The 21,685-nt window shown below is 30.5% G+C and overlaps 3 protein-coding genes across 5 annotated transcripts; 1 reads left to right on the top strand and 2 right to left on the bottom strand.

Moving 5' to 3' along the window:
* The first annotated feature begins 5,478 nt into the window (after positions 1-5,478).
* On the top strand, positions 5,479-10,337 carry kri (krishah). The gene is made up of 7 exons (XM_012359002.2): positions 5,479-5,756; positions 5,980-6,022; positions 6,165-6,314; positions 6,410-6,554; positions 6,648-6,778; positions 6,882-6,945; positions 10,197-10,337. Exons 1-7 carry the CDS (start codon positions 5,629-5,631, stop codon positions 10,247-10,249), a joined length of 714 nt encoding a protein of 237 aa, XP_012214425.1. The 5' UTR covers positions 5,479-5,628; the 3' UTR covers positions 10,250-10,337.
* LOC105667293 (SH3 domain-binding glutamic acid-rich protein homolog) lies at positions 8,908-15,285 on the bottom strand. Of its 3 annotated transcripts, XR_001099901.2 has the most exons (6): positions 15,153-15,285; positions 14,107-14,289; positions 13,725-13,874; positions 13,154-13,191; positions 12,764-13,038; positions 8,908-12,663 (listed from the first exon to the last, which is right to left on the bottom strand). XR_001099901.2 is itself a non-coding variant. In XM_012359009.2 (5 exons), exons 1-5 carry the CDS (start codon positions 15,195-15,197, stop codon positions 12,876-12,878), a joined length of 579 nt encoding a protein of 192 aa, XP_012214432.1. In that variant the 5' UTR covers positions 15,198-15,285; the 3' UTR covers positions 8,908-12,875. The 3 variants fall into 3 exon arrangements, 2 of the variants coding, with proteins under 2 accessions (XP_012214432.1, XP_012214434.1); XM_012359009.2 differs by having other exon boundaries at positions 8,908-13,038; XM_012359011.2 differs by lacking the exon at positions 15,153-15,285 and adding an exon at positions 14,794-15,087 and having other exon boundaries at positions 8,908-13,038.
* Positions 15,151-20,059, bottom strand: Tsr1 (Tsr1 ribosome assembly factor). The gene is made up of 12 exons (XM_012359012.2): positions 19,775-20,059; positions 19,407-19,677; positions 19,079-19,325; positions 18,739-18,936; positions 18,378-18,620; positions 18,032-18,203; positions 17,727-17,927; positions 17,409-17,632; positions 17,061-17,324; positions 16,836-16,946; positions 16,541-16,748; positions 15,151-16,427 (listed from the first exon to the last, which is right to left on the bottom strand). Exons 1-12 carry the CDS (start codon positions 19,872-19,874, stop codon positions 16,270-16,272), a joined length of 2,397 nt encoding a protein of 798 aa, XP_012214435.2. The 5' UTR covers positions 19,875-20,059; the 3' UTR covers positions 15,151-16,269.
* Positions 20,060-21,685: the final 1,626 nt, after the last annotated feature.

The raw sequence follows: 21,685 nt of genomic DNA on the forward strand, positions 1-21,685 counted from the left end.
ACGATTCTGAGTCAAGGTTATTGATAAGGCAAATTTATTTTATCTTATAGTCAAGTGAAAATTATTTCTTTCAAATGGTTGTATTTTCTTAATGGTTAAACTACAAATAAAATTATTGTTACTATAAACAGTTACAAACAAAATACTGTAATTTTCTGTATTAAAAATTAATTTTTTAAAAAGTCGGGTTTATATAAAGATCGTATACAAAGAGAACTTCGAACGGTTCCAAATGAAGGCACTGTTGATGCTGAAATTATAGTAACGAAAATTAAATATACACGTTGCAACAAATGAATATGAAAGACATTTGCAATCATTTTTTACATTTAAGATTCTCTCAAACTAAATTAATAATAATCTTACATAATATTTAATGTATAAATGTTCAATATTTTACAACATAAATTTACGATAACTTTTACGTGCGAGATTGTTTATAATTATGATAATTATGAAAAACGCGAAGCGATTCCAATATGGCTGCGCGATCACCGACAAAACCATCCGATATCGCGACGGGTATTGTAATTACTTTCGTTTTGATCAAAAAATAAAATTATAATTCATGAAGCATTAAGATCCAGCCAACTTTGTAATAATTACCATGGAAAAAAATTCGAAATAATGTTATAAATGTTAGATGGTAGCAAATTATTACAAAAAATATAATTAACAGAGCTAATTATACAACAAAGCATGTACGTACTTGACAATATTCTTGTCGCATTTTCGATGCACCGTTGCAAAATAACCTAATCTACACAAAAAAAAAACACAAATTTCACACGACACTATAGACACACCGTCACTGTGATTCCGAAACGGATTGTTTATACCGAAATAAGATTCCACATTGAATACATTACGACAAATGCGCGTACATTAACTACTTTTATGACAAACTTTCGTACTAATCGGCATACGCGAGATTCTCAATCAGCGCGAAAATACAAATCTGTTAATACAATGTGCGATCGCCGCGACGTCGTACTGCTACTGCTAGTACTACCTTCGATATCTATCGAAATGAGAAATTGCGATTCTCGAAGAATCCAAAAGATTGGAGCAAACTTCACTATGATTAAAAAAATATCTGAACATTGTAATAAATGTTAAAAATGACCAAAATAGTAATTATTATAAAAAATATAACAAGCACAACTAGTTATATAACATTGACATGTTACAAAGCATATAAATTCGGCATATGAATTATATACTTTCGATGCACCGGCGACACAGAGAATTCCGAGCGATACACACGCCGAAACGCATCGTCACACCGAAATCACAATCACAGCAACTATATATGGTACTTAGCGTGTTTCGATTAACATACACTACTTTGCGACAAACACTCGCGATAATTTTCCGTATGCAACATTTTTTCTGCGATAATTACCGCGAAAAATGCGAAGCCATTCTCGAATGCGATTCTGCGATCGCCATAGTACAGTCAGTGTTGCTAGACGGGACGCTTTTTTTCACGAACGCACTTGAGAATCGGCCTCAACGGTGTACTAATTGAGGAAAAAAAAGAGCACTTGTAGACCCTTCTATTAAAAAATTATTAGAAAATTTTGTTTATCGTTAAAAAGTGATAAAAAGTAATAAAATAATAATAAATTAAACGCATGTAAATATTATGTTTATTTTTATAATAATAAAATAATTAATAATATTAATAAAAAATAAGCTAAAAAAGGAAAGGATGTTTAAATAATTGTTAATAACATTTTAATAACAATAAAATATTTTATTTGGCAGAATTATTTTCCCGCTTTGCAAGAACTTCTTTAATAATATTGGTGCACTTTGATCGAGCCAGTGAAAGATCTTGCACGATTGAAGAATCTATACAAATGTCTTTTAACAAAGGAACTAAGTGATCTGCGGTATAAAGAGCAACGTTATGTTCAGAATAAAAAATGCTAATTTAATTTTGGCTCGTTTAACGTTTTCAATATGAGAATTTTTGGAATCTTGGCTTTGGCTTTGACTTATTTGAGAATTACTGTCACAATTTTTAATATGTTTAGCCCTTTGTGAATGTCGTATTAAATCTGATTTACAGCATCTAATGGTAATATTGCACAAGTTACAAATTGCCTTATTTTCCGTAGGATGAGGAGCCAGCCATCCTTTAAATAAATCGTCAGCTAACCAAGAATTTTGAAAATTTTTAATATGCGTCTTTTTAATGGCTCCTTTTGAACTATCCATATTTCGCGTAACAAAAAATACATAGAAATATATATATGATATAAATATTATCATTTTTTACATGTACTCACCTAACTTTCTCCTGTAGCCTGTCAAACGTCTAACTTTTCGCGCCAGCACCCAACACTATAAGCCGTATACACCGCTGGATTCATAGCTGCAGCGCTGCGCATGCGCGAGAAAAAGCGTCCCGTCTAGCAACACTGAAACACACCTCTGCCCTGCTGATATTTGAACGAACTCTTATATCATCATGTACTCCTATTAACTATCTTTCAAAGTCCGGCTAAAATGGAGCGTTTCGGGCCGTTTTAACGGATAACCTTACTCTCTCTAGATGCTTTTTTCGCTTCTAGGCTACTTTCGACAGTGTTATGTTCCTCGTAAAATTCTTAAATAATTCATAGGTCTTTTTTAAGGTTTTTTTTATTGTAAAATTCAAAATGCCAAGTATTAATATTTTATTATTTAAAAAACCTTAAAAAGACCTATGAATTATTCCGGCTAAAATGGAGCGTTTCGGGCCGTTTCAACGGATAACCTTACTCTCTCTAGATGCTTATTTTCGCTTCTAGGCTACTTTCGACAGTGTTATGTTCCTCGTGAAATTCTTAAATAATTCATAGGTCTTTTTAAGGTTTTTTAAATAATAAAATATTAATACTTGGCATTTTAAATTTTACAATAAAAAAAAAACCTTAAAAAAGACCTATGAATTATTTAAGAATTACACGAGGAACATAACACTGTCGAAAGTAGCCTAGAAGCGAAAATAAGCATCTAGAGAGACTAGATGCTTATTTTCATCATGTACTCCTATTAACTATCTTTCAAAGTCCGGCTAAAATGGAGCGTTTCGGGCCGTTTCAACAGATAACCTTACTCTTTCTAGATAATTCATAATTCTAGTCTCTCTAGATGCTTATTTTCGCTTCTAGGCTACTTTCGACAGTGTTATGTTTCTCGTGTAATTCTTAAATAATTCATAGGTCTTTTTTAAGGTTTTTTTTATTGTAAAATTAAAGAAAAAAAATCTTAAAAAAGACCTATGAATTATTTAAGAATTACACGAGGAACATAACACTGTCGAAAGTAGCCTAGAAGCAAAAATAAGCATCTAATCTCTCTAGATGCCTATTTTAAATAATAAAATATTAATACTTGGCATTTTGAATTTTACAATAAAAAAAAAATCTTAAAAAAGACCTATGAATTATTTAAGAATTACACGAGGAACATAACACTGTCGAAAGTAGCCTAGAAGCGAAAATAAGCATCTAGAGAGACTAGATGCTTATTTTCATCATGTACTACTATTAACTATCTTTCAAAGTCCGGCTAAAATGGAGCGTTTCGGGCCGTTTCAACAGATAATCTTACTCTCTCTAGATAATTTATAATTCTAGTCTCTCTAGATGCTTATTTTCGCTTCTAGGCTATTTTCGACAGTGTTATGTTCCTCGTGTAATTCTTAAATAATTCATAGGTCTTTTGTAAGATTTTTTTTTTTATTGAAAAATTCAAAATGCCAAGTATTAATATTTTATTATTTAAAATAGGCACCTAGAAAGATTAGATGCTTATTTTCGCTTCTAGGCTACTTTCGACAGTGTTATGTTCCTCGTGTAATTCTTAAATAATTCATAGGTCTTTTTTAAGATATTTTTTTTATTGTAAAATTTAAAACGCCAAGTATTAATATTTTATTATTTAAAATAGGCATCTAGAGAGATTAGATGCTTATTTTCGCTTCTAGGCTACTTTCGACAGTGTTATGTTCCTTGTGTAATTCTTAAATAATTCATAGGTCTTTTTTAAGATTTTTTTTCTTTAATTTTATAATAAAAAAAACCTTAAAAAAGACCTATGAATTATTTAAGAATTTCACGAGGAACATAACACTGTCGAAAGTAGCCTAGAAGCGAAAATAAGCATCTAGAGAGAGTAAGGTTATCCGTTGAAACGGCCCGAAACGCTCCATTTTAGCCGGACTTTGAAAGATAGTTAATAGGAGTACATGATATATAAGAGTTCGTTCAAATATCAGCAGGGCAGAGGTGTGTTTCAGTGTTGCTAGACGCTTTTTCTCGCGCATGCGCAACGCTGCAGCTATGAATCCAGCGGTGTATACCGCTTATAGTGTTGGGTGCTGGCGCGAAAAGTTAGACGTTTGATAGGCTACAGGAGAAAGTTAGGTGAGTACATGTAAAAAATGATAATATTTATATCATATATATATTTCTATGTATTTTTTGTTACGCGAAATATGGATAGTTCAAAAGGAGCCATTAAAAAGACGCATATTAAAAATTTTCAAAATTCTTGGTTAGCTGACGATTTATTTAAAGGATGGCTGGCTCCTCATCCTACGGAAAATAAGGCAATTTGTAACTTGTGCAATATTACCATTAGATGCTGTAAATCAGATTTAATACGACATTCACAAAGGGCTAAACATATTAAAAATTGTGACAGTAATTCTCAAATAAGTCAAAGCCAAAGCCAAGATTCCAAAAATTCTCATATTGAAAACGTTAAACGAGCCAAAATTAAATTAGCATTTTTTATTCTGAACATAACGTTGCTCTTTATACCGCAGATCACTTAGTTCCTTTGTTAAAAGACATTTGTATAGATTCTTCAATCGTGCAAGATCTTTCACTGGCTCGATCAAAGTGCACCAATATTATTAAAGAAGTTCTTGCAAAGCGGGAAAATAATTCTGCCAAATAAAATATTTTATTGTTATTAAAATGTTATTAACAATTATTTAAACATCCTTTCCTTTTTTAGCTTATTTTTTATTAATATTATTAATTATTTTATTATTATAAAAATAAACATAATATTTACATGCGTTTAATTTATTATTATTTTATTACTTTTTATCACTTTTTAACGATAAACAAAATTTTCTAATAATTTTTTAATAGAAAGGTCTACAAGTGCCCTCTTTTTTTCTCAATTAGTACACCGTTGAGGCCGATTCTCAAGTGCGTTCGTGAAAAAAAGCGTCTCGTCTAGCAACACTGAGTACAGTCACGACTGAAGTCGGCACTTCGATTCGAGATCTAGAGACTTCCAGTTAAGGTGCATATGGACAAATCTGCAAAACTGTATAACGCATGTTCACAGAAAATCAACCAATCACGTGTTTAAGATGCAGAATGTAACACTAAGGCGCATTTTACATTAGACATATGATTGGTCGGTTTTTTAATTTACATTTTTATATGATTATATAAATCTAGCTGAATAAGCCTTCATATTTAGCTCATTTGCTATCATATGCAGATGATTTCGGGTGATTTGCAAATGGTAAAATAATCTTGATCATTCAACTCGATTATTCGGAATTATTTTGTCAGTGTTATCAGTGATACGTGATACAACATATTCGTCATGGGAAGCACGGATACCACAACGAAGCTGCTGAATGATAACTACGAGATAGAAGAGTATGGTACAAATCTGAAGATTCTGCCATGCAACAACCAGGTGAAAGAGTTGCAAACCATTTTGCGAGATAAGTAAGTATAGCGATGCTATATTTCAAGAAACAATCATTTACGCTTTAAAACATAACCAAAAGTAAAATATATCTCAACTTTGTTTTAATTCTAATGTTTCTCAAAAAGGATTGTAGATATTTTTTCTTATTAAACTTTTTTACATGCATTAGATTAAAGATTCTGTAGATTGATAGATTATTAAAAATAGCAGTAATCTTAATAGGCATACCTCATTTTATAGGAATACCACAAGGAGTGATTTCAAGTTTTATGCTGATCGTTTGGTAAGATATGTTTTATTTTATATTATTTAATAGATGTTCAGGAAAAAGTATATTGATTGCTAGTTACGTTCTAATTAGATTTATATTTACTTTCTGTTTATGAAAAACGGAAGTTATCATGATTTTCTTTAAAATGTTGTAGATCAGGTTAGTTATTGAAGAGAGTTTGAATCAATTACCTTTTACAAAATGTATAGTAACAACTCCAACTGGTGCCAAATACAAAGGTTTAAAGTATCAGAAAGGAAATTGTGGTGTATCTATAGTAAGAAGTGGAGAGGCTATGGAACAGGTATTAATTTAAATTAATACTCATAATATATCGTGATCGTGTAAATAATTTTTTAGGTGAACAGGTTTATTAATTTTTATGGAATATTTTTGTAGGGTCTCAGAGATTGTTGTCGTAGTATCAGAATTGGTAAGATATTAGTAGAAAGTGATGCAGACACGCATGAAGCTAAAGTAGTTTATGCAAAATTTCCTGATGATATATCTGAGAGAAAAGTCTTGTTAATGTATCCAATAATGAGTAAGTCTTTGAGAACATTTGTATTCTAATAATAAAGTATTTGGCACTGAGTAGAAATAATTATAATATATTTTATATTTACTGTGCACATAGGTACAGGAAATACTGTTATAAAAGCCATAGCTGTGCTGAAAGAACACAATGTGCTTGAAGAAAATATTATTTTATCAAATCTGTTTTGTACACCAATTGCAGCCAAATCTCTAGTCACTGCCTTTCCTAAGGTTCTTATATACTGCATTTGCATGATATTAATATACAATTAAACATATTTAGTAGATAATATATATTTTATTTTTTAAATAAAACTCTTATTTCTCTTTACAGATGAAGATTTTAACGTCAGAGATCCATACTGTTGCGCCAAATCATTTTGGACAAAAATACTTTGGTACGGATTAATTACATTTCACTACTGCATAATATGTTAGGAGACAAATATAATGCATAATGAAATCAAGAGAAAATCAATTAAGAATGTTTACATGCTAAATAATTAAATTAATTAAAAAATATTTTGTATTACGTTTAATAATGATTCAAGTATTGTCAAAACAGTCACTATACATTTATCTTTTAAATAAAAGAATTTTACTGCCATTATTTTTAGATTAGCTCAGTATAAGTAAATCTTGATTATATTATCTTTGTAGCATGCAAAGATATTAGCTTTGAAAGTTTTATAACTTTCGATGGAATTTATGAAGACAGTACTTGGTGCCAAAAAATTACAAAAATGAAATGGTAATAGAATGGATTGTGTAATACATCAAAATTATAAATGTAATACATAATATAAATTTTGAATTATAAATTTATTTCGAGCGCCAAATCTACTAACAGTAAGCATTCTTTTGATTTTCTCTATATATGATAAGACTGTAAGTGATATATTTGTTTAAATGCAACTTAAAATTAATTGAATACCGATACAATAACTGATATTTTTACAATGATACCTCTTTGAGTAGATTACAATTTTCATTGAATTTTTCTAATGCTCTTGTGTATTTGCAGTAGACACTGTAGATACATTGTGAGTTTTATGTGTGCTATACCAAGTATTTACATAAAATATAGTGCATTAAAATAGATTAAGTGTCATATACAATAATCTCTATTAGTTCTGGCATTGCATATATACATACATATACACATCTTTTAAATACAGGTACATAAAATCACCGTCCTAGTAAAAAGAAATAAATAATTTGATAGACAAATACTTACGAGCTTGACATTTCGTCTTTTCAAAATTGTCATTTCTTATTTATTATTTCGTAATTTATTCTTAAATTAATTCTAAGTCATTGAATTTATGCCATTAAACTTATTTATATTAAATTTATGTGAAAAATGAGCATCTTAACTGACATTAAGTATTGTGTATGGTGCATATATAATGTCAGGTTTTTTAAGTCCACATTATCATATGTGTATAATATTCCTAGCTAGATATATAAATAGAAAAAAAAGATGACTGTAAGTTAATTACAGCATACATTAATTAAAAAATATTATATATAATATTTTTAAGTTCTTCATATAGCATTATTCTTCTTTTTTTTAGATCTGAATTTCAATTGTACTATACATGAATTTTTATCTATAAATTTTCTATAAATCTCATATATGAGAGATAAGATTAATACGTAATGATGAATCCTAAGTTACATAACAGAGCATAATATTAACAGTACCTGTATAGTTTTCGGGCATTCATTTTATGTACATGGTTGAAATAGCATTAAAAGTTACTGTACAAGTTGATTGAAGTGTTTTTCAAAAAAATGAATACTTTGTTGTATGTTACAATATTGTGTAACATATATTAATGTATGTATTTTATGTGTGAGAATTCAATTTGTTCACATAGCATAAACATAAATATCTACACAAGCATAATATGAAATGTGATTTATTAAAACATACGTATTATACAATACTCTGGAATATATAATATTACAATAATTTAGTTGCAATTAATGCTTGTTTTTTTGAAACTTAGGGAGAGATACTATATATATGTAAAAAAAGAGAAAACTTAGGATTCGAAACTTTTATGTCAATATTTTTTTCTAAATCTAATAATTTCTATTCATTCTTGATGATTGCATTTTATACGTAATTTTTAATGAAATATTTGTATACACTGATATTTGTTATACATTTTAATTAGCACATTTTAGTCGAAATAGGTACAAATGTTATTTACTATAGTTTTACATGGACAAGCCTTATAACATGCTTTGTTTCATATAAAGAGAATGAATGAAAAGAACACATAATATGTGCAATTTATTTATTTAATGCCACTTAATGCCAAACAAATAATTTGACGCGATAAGAGAGATAGTTTTAACTGTTTATTAATGTCAGTTAAGAAAAAAGAATGATATATATACAACAAGGACTAACTATTTTATGTATAACATACACACGTAATCTATGAAATTAAAATACAATTTATGCTCAATAATTAATTGGAGAAACATTATGTAGAACTTTACAAATTTTTTATATGAGCAAAAAGTTTACTTACACACCCGTTAAATGGACTATGCAGCTTTTACATGTAGCAAGTTTTAAATAGAAATATAAAAACAATATATTTGCCTGGTTTTTAATGAGTAAATTTTCTAATTATTATATGTATACATTGGAGTTACTAAACGTTACCAAATTTCAATAGTGCTTGTTTTAAAGAAAAGAAAAATATGTGTCAAAAGTAATAAAATAAAATAAATTCTTGAAATATTTTCATTGCCTAAGACATTCTTATTAAACTATTTGCCTTATAACGTGCCTATGAAAAAGCTGCATTCAATAATTACAGTAACATTACAGTAAGACCAACAATTTATGTGATGTAAATTCCTGTTATTGAAAATGAAATGTCTATATAGCTACTACTGTTTAAATTATAAGTTAAATCGTAGTTTAATTACGTTGGTAATTGTTTAACGTTTTTCGTATTAGCAACAAGTTTGCTTAATAAACAATTGTATTAATGTGTAATACTGATAAATACAGTATATGTGCACAGTGATTCACTTAATATAAAAACTAATATAAATAAAATAAACGCAACTTCAAAAATGGGCTATGTTTTATTTTTATATTTTTTTATATTTTTTTATTATGTTTAGAGAAATTATACATTTTTTAGTACAATCGTGTACCGTTAGATTTTTGTTACCATTATGATAGAATATAGTTTTATCTTAGATTGATAATTGTGCATTAACATATTTTGTAATTTGCTAAATTCATGTATTTATTTCTAATACTTCGAAACTTAATTAAAAAATTTATTTCATCTTTATTACAAGCAATGAAAATCTCTTTTAGAAAGTTAGTTCAAAATTCATTAAAAACTTTATCTATAAAAGATTTTTCAATATGTTTGAATGTTCTGCATATTGCTAAATAATTAGAATTTCTTAATATAATTAGTACACTTTGAAATTTCAATGTACGATAAAAAAACAGTACTTTTATTAATTAAAAATGTAAAGATTCTTCACAAATATTATCATAATTTTTCTTTATAAAAAATTCTGTTCACACAAACAAATACTTTTACATATACTTATTCCAAATGTATATTACAAAAAACATATTGATAATTATTGTTTTCAGGCTGTGCTCGTGTCATATTGGAGATACCAAATGTACAAGCGAAAGATAGTTGAGGAATTACATAGTATTTATATCGTTAAATCTCACACAATTGAATTGATCAAATTTAGTCAACCTAAATAAAAGTATATGTTATAACAATTTGTAGATCACATTACATTGACAACTGTAACGTTTGGGAAAATGTAAAAGAAATATTTTTAGATATTATATGCCAGGAAAAGATATACACAAATTGTAATTATCTGTGTAATGTGTGTGTTATCACAATTATGTACATATTTCAATAATTGACAATAGCCACATACCTATTGAATTCAGTTATAAATCAAACTGAATATCATTCGAGTAATTATAACAAAATTACAGCAAAAAATATAAGTACCAACATTGCCACTACGTAAATAAATTTTTGATTCCCATAATCTAAATTGTCAAAATACTATATTTAATAAATATATCGCATCCGATATCAAAATTTGTGTTTACTGGGATTGTAATCATTTACAAACTTACTGTTATTATTCGTTCATTATTTAAATAAGTAAATAATTATGATAACACACACTTGCAAAATTACAATTATTTTATATATATTTTTGTACTACTTTTGAAAGAAACAGTTTTTATTCATTTGATTATCATATCTATGCTGTATGATGTATTTACCTTTTTGAGCAATGAAGTAGAATTACTCAATTTCCCCAAAACATCTATTAACACCATTTATATATAAGTCTTGTGTAATATTTATTATTTTGTGATAATTAGAAATATATATCTGAGATTTTTTTTTAAGGATATACAAATTGAGTTTTAAACTTTAATCATTGTATTTATTAGTAAATTCTTGTATTTATGTAACAATGATCGCTGCGATCATATATATACATATACATATATAATAATATATAATGAATATTATCTTTGTAAATATTGTTATATCTGATGATTATGTATCTCTAATACAATATGTTAAAATTTATTTTAATATTAATGTCCGATCTTTATTGTTACTAAACCTCCCCACCTTTGTGATAAAAAAAGACATGTTGTTAATATGAATAAAGCTTTACCGTTGCTGTCCTACCTCGATTGCGGCAATATATTATATGCAATACACGCAATATCAATCACAGATTTAACATATTTTGAAGAATAGAATTATAATAGCAAAAATAATGTTTTATTTTATTTATTTGTTGTATAACAAAGCAATTTGTAGCGAATGCGTAAAGCTTAATTTTTTATAATAGTATCGTTTAAACAATAGAGAGAAAGATAAGCGATGAAAGATTTAATATTAATCGTCTCGCAACATATTACTTTTTCGCAGCATAATAGAGGAAGAAAGTATTATGATTAAAGTAAGTGGAAGAATAATTTATAGGCCTCTCAATTGTTCCAACTGCCATTACCGTATTATTTTAGAATAAATTATTTTGAAAAACAATAGAGATTACACGAGTAAACTTTTTTTATCGCGTGTTCCGTTTGTTTTGTGTGAACGAAAGATCTCTCATATATTAGCAAAAATTTATTGTGCTTGTCCCAATAGCAGCAGTTGTGAGAATTTTTTTTATAAACTTTTATATATTACAATATAATTTATAGACAAAACAACATAAGTCTTAAATTTTTGTTCTTTTGTAAATAGAATTCTTTTCAAGTTTCGAAATCAACAAAAGATTCTGAGGGCTGGATTGTGTTGAATAAGCATGAATCATATACACATATATCAATGAAATTATGTCATGCCGTGAGTCATATACACCACTGATGCGTATAATTTTGTTAACAAGAACCGAGAACGATTAGTTGCTCTTATACCGCAAATAAGATATTTATAATTGATTTATAAAAATTGTAGGAATCTCTTTTTTTTTTTTGTTTCTTCCTTAATTCTAAAATTCTAATACATACAATATATAATAACTTGAAGAAATCGATAACTTTTTTATAGCGCATTTGGAAAGACTGTTTGATTATCTTAACGCAATAAAATATTCAAATATAAGAAGTTCCATAAGACAAAACTATCCTTAATACTGCGTGTACGTTTGATTAAAGAGTACAGTACAATATAAATATCAAAATTTTCTCATGTGTATAACAATCAGTTATATTTAAACATAAAAAAAAATCTGATTATAATACAAATTTTATATCTATGCATTTATTCCCGTATGTCTCAAATGATATTGTGTATATGCGTGCGTTGCTATATCCTACATTCATAATTATACGCTTTGCACGCGGCAACAGAGTTGCGTGCGCATAAAAGAAAAATATATGACTTCAATTTCACTATCGGGATTGCTATAATGTATTAAGTGCAGTGCAGTGTAAAATAATGCAAAATAATGGACAAACGTGAAGACATGTACAAAGGTAGCGATATGAAGGAATTGTCTCATATCACCTAATCAGACCTGTTGCGAAACATTGGTGAAGAGACGCGTTTGATCTAAAATACAAAGTATATTCTATAAAAGTATGTTCTATGCGTCACTTGTACTGTTCATTCAACAGACTTTCCGCAATACAGAATATTATCTTGGCAGTACCTTCATTCAGCCTTAGTAATGTAATAAACGTAGCTTTGCAAAATATGCTTGTGGGTGGAAAAGGAAGGATGTCATGTGGAATATCCCAGCTTTACATGGGCTTATCTCGTATCTATTCCTCTTTCTCTTGATCGTCGGACTTCTCCTCGTTTTTATCGCCACTCTCTTCAGCACCTTCATCGCTAGTAACAGTTTTTGCCGCGCTATCTACTTCAGTTGGTTTAGAATCATCTAATGCTTTATTCTCGCTTTCTAGAGTCGTTCTTTCTGGTAAACTAAAGCAGATAAACATAGAAATCGATAATTTAACACTTTTAATAAAAAAGTAGTCTACAAGTTTTATTTTTTAATGTATTTCTCATATTAATCTGTTTGTACTATGTTAATTACCTGTCAGAGACAGCATCCGCTTCCTTCTCCGCAGAAAGCTGAAAGAGATAGATTAAAAGTGTTAGATATATGTACAGAGTACTATATAGTTACAATATAAATAGTAAAATACAATGTAATAATATACTATAAGTTACAATATAAAATTTAATCGCAAAGTCATCAGGTTAATGAGTGCAGAAAAATTTTTATGGCACATTAAAGCAATTTTATATACAATTAATAATATTGTTAATATAAAATGATGAAGGATAGTTATTAATTTATACCATTGTATGGTAGTTCCTTTCGAAAGATGTATAATTAGTACGTATCAAAATAACTTGCTTGTGTGACACGTGTCACACAATAAATATGACTACAGTAATTGTTATTTCTATTTTGGCACTTCTGTATTCTTTCTCACAAAGAAGCAATATATATATATATATATATATATATATATATATATATATATATATAGAAACACATATATATATATATATATATATAGAAACACATATATATATATATATATATATATATATAGAAAGAGAGAGAGAGAGAGAGAGAGAAACAAGAATAGTGTTACCTCTCGACTTGAAGTATTTCCATTCTCTTGAATTTCATTACTCTGAGATTTTGAGTCGAGAGTGATTTCCGCAGTACTGACTGCTGGTGTCACTTTCAGAAACTTTTCCAGTTCATCTATTTCGTTTGATACATCAAAGTCTTCATAATCCTGAAAAATTTAACCACTTATATAATAACTTTTAATCAATATACGAGGGTAAGTCAGGAATTATCCGCAATTTTTTCAAGTGAAACATAATTCTCACATTGCGGATAATTTCTGACTCACCTCAGTATGATTTTTCATCGCTTATTGCATACGCACAGCATACTTATTTTCAAAATTACTGTATCTAAAACATAATAAGAGTAACATGTAAATAGCAGGAAGAAATAATTACTCCGCAATAATCGTCTTCGTTAAATATTTGTGGTGGCAGTGGATACTTGTTGGACCTGGCATTACTGTTAGCTTGCATAAATTCTTTGTCTAGCTCCTTGCCTGGTTCTGTGATATCGATAATCTCATATTCCACATTTTTGCTATCTAGAATCATCAAGACACGTTGTTGTCTTTTCTTTACCTGTAACACATTTGCAAGCGATGAAACATTTTCAAAGGTTTCTCTAATTTATAGTGCAACTATTTGACACACATAAGCTTTTCTCCCACATATAAGTGCCTTGGTCACAGATGTGACTCTCTTCAGCTAATATTACAGATTTTTACTTTGAAAACGTTTGTAAACATACAGAAGCATATAAAACACATACAAATAAATTTGCATGAACAATTGATATTGGCCTAACTTATATTATTTCAGGGGAAAACTTGTAAGCAATAGAATCAGCTGATTTTTATCAGCTATCTATCATCTCTTAACACACAATAATAATTTAAGAATATTAACAATTTCTTAACAATTGTATTTATTACGATATAATTAAGGATTAAGAATAAAAAACCTATTATCGCACAGAATAAATTTATTTTGTCACATAATGCAACATTTTACTAGCATAATAAAGCTAATATACGTATGACAGAATCGACAATTGTTACTCCGACTTTATCTAAATAAACAGACCCGTCCGAGACCTGTAGTAGCTATCTGTTAACAAAATTGGTGTGACAACCGTACGCCCATCGTCGAGGAATCGACCAGCGGAACCGATTGAAAAGCGCGCAGTACGCGCGCGTCGTATTGCCCGACGATCTCGAATGACAATATCCCCGATTAATTAAGTGCTCCGGAGTTGCGAGAGCGTGCCGTTCGTATTTGTAACCTGATACAGCGACGGCGACGGCGGCGGCGGCGGCGGCGGCGACGACGGCGACGACGACGACGACCGCCTGGCGCGCGCGATGTCAGACAGGCGTCGTGGACGTCGGATATCGCGGATATCGTTGCCCGAGCGATCATCGTCGTAAGCTGGCTGCACTCACTTCCTTGTTGCCGCTGATACCCGATATGTAGATTTTCACGACCATCGTTGGTTGTGCCAGCCGGCTGCTCCCTGGGACTGGACGATGCGCACTCTCTCGCTGTACTGCGCTCCGATTAGGCGGCGCACCGGACGTACGTGCGACACAGGGACGATGAGACGGGGATCCGCGATACAACGGTAGACGACCACCAACCGGTCGCTTGTGGCGACGGTGCTCGGTGCTATTAACCGCTCACACGCTGACGCTAACGCACTAATCTAACGGGCGAGATGGACCGGCCTAAGTCCGGGCTCCGCTATCGGCCTGGCCTGGCTACGTCATATCGGACCGGCTTTCTCTCTCTCTCACTCTCTCTCCCTCTTCCTCTGTCTCTCTTTCTCGCCGCCTCAGGGATGAAATAGCGATTTTTCCATACATTACGTACATAATGTTTAGGAAAAAAATACTTCTAAAAATTCATAATTTTGCGCCATGTCAATTGTTTTGGCACTTGCAAGATATTTCTCCATTTTATGTAATATATTACAATGTTATGTAACTAATGTGTATTTTTGGAAATTTATAAAAAAAATCAATGACGTTGGGGCGTGTAATTATATAGGATCTTGATTATGTGGATTTATTCAATTAACATAATTATTATATAATTTAATATATAATATATATTTAATATATAATATGATTATTGTAAAAATTGATAATCAAGTTACAGTATTTTCTGCAATAACCATCAAGTTAAATATAAATATTATTTACAATAAATAATAGAATTGTGTTAGAAGAAATTGAAAAATATATTACATATTCCAAATATAAATCTCTTCACTATTTAAAAATTTGAACCTGCAATATTTGTACATTTTTGATTAGATAATTTATTGGTAATTTGCATTTTTGTTACTTACATGTATAATAAAAATGATTTCAGTCGAACTATGAAAATATGAATGAGACTGAAAGGAACGTTTGAGAATTGATAATGGACAATTCGGACCTAAATAAAAAAATTCGAAGAAGTTTGATTCGTATCATGTATTTATAAATCTATCTTCCAAAATGCGCTCATTCCAGTTAACTTAGACAGATGCTTGAATGAAAATAAGAAAAATAGAAATTATTCTACATTCATAACTTCAGATTGACAGAACGGTTGCGTTAATAGCAAAGGTTCGTAAGTCCATTTCGGGAATATTCGTTTGTACAGATTCATAAAAATCGTATCCTGCGATTTTAGTTGACCGTTGAAAATACATTTCATATGTCCGTGCGTGCCTACGAGAAATCATAAATACATCAAACACATACAAAAATACATGAAAAATGCTAAAAATCGTGGGAGAAAATAGAGATAAAACTACAACAGTCAAGAATAATTGATGATTTACCAAGAGGTTCTTTTATATGACCTCTACGTCCATATTTTGTCCGCAATTGGATAGGCTTGAACCATTCAATATCCTCACGATGGAAAAACATGAATCGCACAACCACAGTTTTCTTGTTCACCTTATAGGGATGTCCACTTAAAACGACACGTTTCAAAACAATTCTATTCGGATTAGCAGATAATACACTTCCGATCGCAACCAATTCCTAAAATAATTTTATCATTGAAATTTAATATGAAAATCTTGGTTTTATGCGCTGATATATATACATGTATATTAATAAAATACATACAAGCTTGCCACTTTTGTTTTCAGTATAACAAAGAGTTGGACACGGTGTAAAAGTAACTGGTGCGTACATACTCGCCACGATAGTATTATCAGGGTGAAAGTATCTCTCGTACTAAACAAAAAGATATATTTATCATGATAAAATATAAATTTGCATATGTGACATTTCTCGATTGTTGCATAAAACATGCTTCAAATGCGAAATAAAGACACTGTATCAACTCACCTTATATTTGGTACTGTTTGTATGTTGACTGAATATCGGACATGCTGTAAATCGTCTGAAACCGCATTGAAATATCAATTTTTCTTTTGATTTTATCGGCTGAGTATAATTATTGTTATGCTTTAGCACAACATTCAGGAGAGACATTTTGTGTTCGTACGGTAGTAAACCAATTACTATTAACGGTTGATTCTCTATCGTAGCAAACGCCTTGAAAGTTTCTCTGCTAACGCGAATGATATGAAGCTTTATGTACCATCCTGGCTGAAATCATAAATCGCAAGTAATTAATGTATAATTAATGGAAGATTTATGTTGAAAAAAAGAAATATTTAAATATATACATACCAAAGCGCCATCAATATCTCCGCATTCTTTATAAATACGTTTTCGTCTGCGATCGTAATCTGCAAACTCAATTATCCGAGAATAATCGGCGGGAAGATTTTCCTTTGGATCCCATGGACTGGTGCGAAATGATTCGAGGCCTCGATATTTCTGAAATCTTATTTTAGCCAATACGTCCTGAGGTGTGTCCACTTCATCCGGAAATTGCGCATCCAATTTCGCTTCTACATGTTAACAGGACAATTGTTAAAAACGTGTTAAAAGCATGGAGAAATCAATATACATGCTACAAATACAATATGTATATTTTATATTAACCGTTGAATTTTTTTATAGCTTGTTTCTCTTCAAGCATATCGATATCTTGATCGTAACGATTCTCATCCACCGGTGCTTCCGATATTGTGATAGTTTCATACTCTTCATCGTCATCCAGATCTTTACTACTGTCTGCTTCGGATCTTGCATCTTCCATGGACATATCTTCGGATTCATTCTCTGAATATGCATCGATGCTTTCTAATAAAAGAGACAGATTTTTTTCATAATAAAGTTAAATTATTTTCCTTACTTGATTTAAAAGAAGAAAAATAAGAAATTAAAAAAAAAAATACATGCAATACCTCCATCTTCGTCCGGTATCCATGCAGCTTGATACTCGGAGGTACCTTTTGGTACAATCTTTACAATTTTTTTACTTTTATTGACTGCCGCTGCTTCAGCCAATTCCTCCTCTGTGGGCCATGTTTGTTCGGCATCCATTGGATCAGGGATATGTTCACTTTCGAGAGATTCCTAAAAATTTTCATGCATATTTTAAATATATGCAGTTCTAGAGCGTTTGCTCTAAAATTTACATTAAAAATATTTAAGATTAAAATATAAATTTTAATACTATCTTGTTACTCGAAAATATTTTGCAGTTGCAGTTATTCGTTATCAATATTATAAAATAATGAAATTAGAAACCTGTTTTTCAGGATCTGCAACTTGAAAGACTGTAGTACAGTTTTTCATTTCTATCTCCATTTTGTCATCAGATAGACGTTTCTTCCGCTCAGTATGTTCAACTGGATATGGATCATCTGGCACTTCAATGCGTGACATTTGAAAGTCTCCCAAACCTGGTATATGAACCAAACTATTAACAGATAATGGTGTTGTACCTTGTAAATATCCAGTGACTGTTAAAGTTCCAAAGTCAACAGAGTCCTGGTTAAACAAAAATTGCATAGTTATTAAATTTATATACTTTACATACATAAAACATTTATATATTTTATATACATAAAAAATACTCATATAAAGTATAAAATTTAATTCAACATACATCATCACAATCAAAAGAGAATTCTTCAGCCAGAATGTGTGGCCTTTTGTCCTTGTAAAATACATTTCTTTGTTTCTGTGATCCAGCACGTCGCAACACATTCAAACAATCAGTTGATGTATCTAATTCAAACACTTTTTCTTCAGAAAGCCACTTTGAAATTATACGTTGCACAGACTGCTTATATCCTTGACGTTTCTATATTGTTTAAAACACAGATAATAATTAAATAAAAATTTAATATATACAGTACCACAAATTCTATGAAATTTACAAATTATAATAGAACAAAATTAGTTTTACACATTATTTGCTTTTCAAATTTAAGTAGGCTACTTACTTTAACATGAAGTTTTTGAATATTGTTTACTGCAACTATAGTAGAGGGTAAACCTTGAGCAAGACAAGACATAAGAATTTCCTTGCCCCAATCATCTATAACTTCTCTTTCTGTATCATTATTTTCCTCATTTGTGACAGAAATTACAAAAAGTATTGTGGTAGCAACTTTGGCTGCATCTAATGTTGCTAAAACATTACCTATTGGTGGTACAATGATGGAAAACCGCTGTTTCAATCTTGGTATGCTATATATGTAATATTGAAAGATAAGTTATTATAAAGTTTTCAATTTATATTCACTACACAAAGTTATATTTGCAACATACCCAATATGTGTGACTCCACAAGAACTAGTAGCAACGTTAGCAGTTTCATCCACATTAGTTATAACAGACATAATATTCTTTATATTTATATCACCTTGCAAAGGTATAACACAAATAAGGAAAGGTGCGGAAGAAGAGCCAGAAAGACTTCTTTTCTGTGCTAATACTTCCTCGCGTTTCTTCTTTCTCATTTGTAATAATTGATTTCTACGAGCATCCTTCTGTAGATCTTTTTTAAGACGTTTTGTTATTTTGATAACATTCTGTTTACCTATAGAGATACAGAAAAAAAAATGAAAATACATAAAATAAATACAATACCAATTTTCAATAAAATTTGGTAATTTATATTGGTGAGAACAATTTACCTTTAAAATTGTTAATAACACTTTTACTACGGTGCCTTCCAGTTTTGTGTTGTTTATTACTCTGCTTGAGCGTACCTGGTCGATGTGTTTCTTGTTTCATTGTAATTAATTAATTACAACTTTTTCAAAAAGTAACAATTACCACACGATGGATTTTACAGTCAAACACGTGTAATCATACCTGAGTTTCGCTCACACGTGAACATAACTCTATACGAAGTTATATCACTGAATTTAGGAACTATAAAGTTTGTTCTTTATTGGCTTAGTTTACACCATGGACTAAGGAATAGAGAGACGGAGCACAAGCTGTACCGGGGCAGCACGTTTACGGCATTGAGTAAAAAGAAACAGGAGGGAGCATATACTAGCCAGGACTAGGTAAATCCGCGGACGGATGTACGTCATAGCAGCCATCTTGAGCGACCACTTTTTAAAAGTGAGAGGGAATGCTCGAGCATAGCGGCAAGCGGCATACCGTACGCCGTACGCATTAATATGCAGTGTATAGTCTTTTATGTAACAGTGTATGGAAATAAACGATCAAAATGGTATACTGTAGAGCTTGTGGCATAATGGCTGGTTTATGCTTTGGTCTTGATCTTAATCTTATAGCGTTTTCGATTATACAGGATTTGAACGACCCAGGGTTGGTTAATGACGTCATTGCAACCTCTCCACCAATGAAAGACTTGCATTTATAGTAAAATAGTGATTGATCAACCCTGGGACGTTCAAATCCTGTATAATCGAAAACGCTATTATAGCGTTTTCGATTATACAGGATTTGAACGACCCAGGGTTGGTTAATGACGTCATTGCAACCTCTCCACCAATGAAAGACTTGCATTTATAGTAAAATAGTGATTGATCAACCCTGGGTCGTTCAAATCCTGTATAATCGAAAACGCTATTAGTCTTAACTTAATCTTAAGGACTCGTTTATGCTTCCCTGGAAATTCGGACTACGCATGTGCAAATGTAACAAAACCTAACCTAACCTAACCACAAATTGTAATAGAAAAACTATAAAAACACTTCTACACAGTTTTTGTTCTTTCAATTTAAGAGGTTAGATTCTACATACTAACTTACCACTTAAATTTAGCGCTTCTCCAATAGCGTTCCAACTATTCTTCACCACTAATTTATTTTTATAATTTGGATTTTTTTTATTCCAAACAACATCGAATTGTTGGACACATTCAATTAAATCAGCATCACTCATTTTCGTATTTTACAAGAATCGAAAACCATTATTTCGCGCGGTTTCGTGCTGCGTCGGACGTCAGACTTACCTCATTGGCCCGGCCTTAGGACATTAGGGACTAAAGTTAAAAGATGGGATCTTTCCAAGATTAAGATTAAGATTAAGATTAAGACTAGGGAAGTATAAACGCCCTTATGGCATTCTACGTTATCAACTCTTAATATTAAGATTAAGACCGAAGCATAAACCGCGCGCGGGCCATAACAGCAGCAGTTCGAAATCATGGAATAACGTTTCATCGGTTAGTATTATCAACAATAATGAGATTTTTATTTTGGAGATTATAATCATATGTATAGTATTGTGAAATTGTAGATTCACAATAATTACTAAATAATTTTCACTCACAAACAAGTTTCCGAAAAATCCGGATTAAAGAAATGCATGGATAAATTTTTGTAAGGACGAAGGATTTAATATAAATTTAGATTTTAGATTTTAACATTGCTCTTATGGAAATACTGCACGAGTGCAATCCCAATGAAAAACGCCATTAAAATTTGGTATTATTGTTGCATATTATAGTTATTTTCTTTTAATTGTACATTATTTCCTAATTAAACATAACAAGTCATTCAATATTGGCGCCCTTGAGCGGCCATCTTGAGCGACCACTTTATATAGTCACTTCCGTCCGCACT

The sequence above is a fragment of the Linepithema humile genome, chromosome 5 (genome assembly GCF_040581485.1).
Source record: "Linepithema humile isolate Giens D197 chromosome 5, Lhum_UNIL_v1.0, whole genome shotgun sequence".
NCBI lineage: Eukaryota > Metazoa > Arthropoda > Insecta > Hymenoptera > Formicidae > Linepithema > Linepithema humile.

What these genes read in the sequence shown, in the direction of transcription:
- kri (XM_012359002.2), top strand. Translation starts at nt 5,629, where the DNA reads ATGGGAAGCACGGATACCACAACGAAGCTGCTGAATGATAACTACGAG. An exon ending in CAAACCATTTTGCGAGATAA is followed by an intron (nt 5,757 to 5,979) that starts GTAAGTATAGCG and finishes CTCATTTTATAG; the next exon opens with GAATACCACAAGGAGTGATT. An exon ending in TAGTCACTGCCTTTCCTAAG is followed by an intron (nt 6,779 to 6,881) that starts GTTCTTATATAC and finishes TTCTCTTTACAG; the next exon opens with ATGAAGATTTTAACGTCAGA.
- LOC105667293 (XM_012359009.2), bottom strand. Translation starts at nt 15,197, where the DNA reads ATGGTCGTGAAAATCTACATATCGGGTATCAGCGGCAACAAGGAA. An exon ending in GTATCAGCGGCAACAAGGAA is followed by an intron (nt 14,290 to 15,152) that starts GTGAGTGCAGCC and finishes AATGTGTTACAG; the next exon opens with GTAAAGAAAAGACAACAACG. An exon ending in GAAATACTTCAAGTCGAGAG is followed by an intron (nt 13,192 to 13,724) that starts GTAACACTATTC and finishes TATCTCTTTCAG; the next exon opens with CTTTCTGCGGAGAAGGAAGC.
- Tsr1 (XM_012359012.2), bottom strand. Translation starts at nt 19,874, where the DNA reads ATGAAACAAGAAACACATCGACCAGGTACGCTCAAGCAGAGTAATAAA. An exon ending in TGTTATTAACAATTTTAAAG is followed by an intron (nt 19,678 to 19,774) that starts GTAAATTGTTCT and finishes GTATCTCTATAG; the next exon opens with GTAAACAGAATGTTATCAAA. An exon ending in TCTCTTTTGATTGTGATGAT is followed by an intron (nt 18,621 to 18,738) that starts GTATGTTGAATT and finishes TTGTTTAACCAG; the next exon opens with GACTCTGTTGACTTTGGAAC.